Raw genomic sequence first — 2,564 nt, forward strand, 5'->3', positions numbered from 1 at the left:
GCTTCTGCACCATGAGGGTCAGCTCCCTGGCAGGGGATAGGCCTCAGGCTGCAGTGGCTGATGACCTCAGGCTGCAGTGGCTGATGATAGCACTGAGACTTTAAACCCTGCACCACCAGGGAGGACCCAAAGTCATCTCTTTAAAACAAGACCAGTCAATCACAGCCCTAGTGAAATCCTTCAGAAGCCCCTGATAGCCCAGTGACATCAAAGCCCTACTTCCCAGCCAGTCACCAAAATACTAAGGGGCCCCTAACACTTCTGTGGTCTCTCAATCCACTCTGTCCTTGCCATACCCAATCCCCATACACCTTATACTTCCTCCCCTTCTTGCTGCCCCCTGTTAATCCTCCTTGTTCTTCAGGACTCAAGCGTAGCTGCCACTGCTCTGGAGCAGCAATGTAGCTTCCTGGAGAACCTGTTTACTTCCTGGAGAACTCACAGACTACTGGAAGTCAGAAACATTATTTTATTCTTCTTTGTATTCCTAGTTCCATTACAAGGTCTGGCATACAATGGTATCAGAAAAAACCCACAAATAAAGATTAAATGCTGCTCCTGATATTATGCATCCAAGGGGCAAAGGGAAGGCACGAAGCTCCAGCTGTCCCACCTGGCTGTCAGGTACTAGAAGTTCTCAAGTATGGAGCTTGGGACGAATTTGTATTCCAACTCCCTTGAGTGAATAACGAGGTTTGTCTCTGAAGACTCCTGAGAAGGCAGCTTCCATGAGCAAAGGCAAACAGCTTTTATCTTTCCAGAAAGGGCCAAAGGGCCAAATGAAAACGCTAAAGCATCCGGGAAAGTGATATCCAACGAGCAGCAACTGTCTGATGACCTCCCATGCATGAGGTAGGTGGTAGTGCCCCAGCAGGGCACAATCACCCACACTCACTTCCTGTGACCCGTAAGCATTTACCTGTTGGGTCCTCCGAGGAGAGTCAGTGCCATCTGACTAGCACACACGCCTGTCATCTCCAGTCTGCGCTCCAGAGTTAATCCGTGCTTCTCAGCCACAGATAACAGCTTTTTATGCAGCTCATAGGAAACACTTGGGACAACCAGGCCAGAATCTGCAATTCAAGAGAAGGTAAGGAGAAAAAGGGAAAGTGATTACAGGAAGCCAGGTCCACAAATGGGTTTATCCAACCCAGGTTTCTGTGAAAGCCAAGGCTGGCCCTCCCAGGCCCACGTGGGAGGTCGAGGCATGCTCTGCAGCTCTCCGGAACTCAAGCACAGGGCAGGGGACTACGTAAACTGTTCTGCTCACAGAGCAGAGTGGACTTAAGTTCTCTTGGTAGGCTAGCTTTAGACCATTAAGGGTTAAATCATCAGGATGGATGAGATACAACCAAGAAAAGGCTGGCAGAGAGCGCGTAAAAGCAACCTGTCAATTACATCAGAAGAAAACAGGTTTTTTCCCTAAATGGGAGAAATGTCATCCCCGGCAGGAGTGTCCTTATCCTTCCTGAGATGTGGAACGGCCACTAGCGAATCCTGCTGACCTTCTGTGCCCCGCTGTTTCATTTCAAGGCAGGTTGAGTGACTTGTCCCATCTGGTCCCCACTTCCTCTTCCTACTCCTCTCTTCTACTAGTCTTCCTCTCTGCTTATTAACAAACTCAACTAGCATTTTGTCTTCTCAAATAATTTGTCATTTTCTCGCCTTTCAGGGTGAGTATAATCCAATAATCATACAAGGCAAGAATACACAGAAATAACCTATGACTTGCTTCAGGCCACCTAGAAGAATCATGAAAATATTACTTGTCATAAACACTATAAAAGTTAGGGAGAATTACAATCATGCAAAGTACCTGATTTTACCAAACTAAAATCTATAGCAATTGCCATACTTCATCTACCAGTATCAACACACATCAAATGCCACTTCAGGGGGTCCGGGCAGGAAAGAAACAGGAAAATCAAAACTTGTGATCTGACATGGGTAGTTCTTGCCCTTGACAACCAATGCTGCCGTCCAACAGGGAATGGCAACAGAGCAGATGCTTTACCAAACAGCCCCTTACCCTCTGGAATCGTGGATTCCAGCTAGTAAGTCAGCATGTGATAGCATGTAACCAGTTTTTGGCTGGCAAGATCAGAAGGCTTTTTAGATTCTGCGTCTCCATCTACACTATACTGTAAACTCAAAAGTAGGGAAATAAACCTTTTACTTCTCCAGCCTCTACCTCCTCAATTTGAATCAGCTATATTTATCAAGAGAGATGAGCTCTCATCAGATACTCAAACAAACATGATGCAACCCAGTGCTATTTCTAAGTCTGGCTTAACTCGAAGGTGAAAATTCTCGGGAAGTTCTCATCCCATTGGTTCAAAGGTCTACATAAAAAAAGTTGTCTTCCGGCTCTCCCTGGTGGCGCAGCGGGTTAAAGCACTGCACTACAAAGCTTAAGCATGAGTTCGATTCCCGCCTAGCCCCGGAGGAGTCCACATGGCGAGGCAGATCTCTCCTGACCCGCCCGCTGCTCCCCTCAGCAGTGTGCTTCGTCGATCTGCCTGTTCTGCTCCCCACTCTGTCTCTGGTGAATCCTCTCACCCTCC

General features: G+C 47.4%; 1 protein-coding gene across 4 annotated transcripts in view; it reads right to left on the minus strand.

Moving 5' to 3' along the window:
* EDC3 (enhancer of mRNA decapping 3) overlaps positions 1–2,564 on the minus strand; it is a 63,159-nt gene that overhangs the window by 8,420 nt on the left and 52,175 nt on the right. For all 4 annotated transcript variants that reach the window (XM_012728602.1, XM_012728600.1, XM_012728601.1 and 1 more), the window contains exon 5: positions 920–1,073. In XM_012728602.1, the coding sequence (XP_012584056.1) occupies positions 920–1,073 (154 nt within the window). The remainder of the gene's footprint in view (positions 1–919; positions 1,074–2,564) is intronic.

Source organism: Condylura cristata, unplaced genomic scaffold (genome assembly GCF_000260355.1).
Source record: "Condylura cristata isolate star-nosed mole 26May11 unplaced genomic scaffold, ConCri1.0 scaffold00023, whole genome shotgun sequence".
NCBI classification, from domain to species: Eukaryota; Metazoa; Chordata; class Mammalia; order Eulipotyphla; family Talpidae; genus Condylura; species Condylura cristata.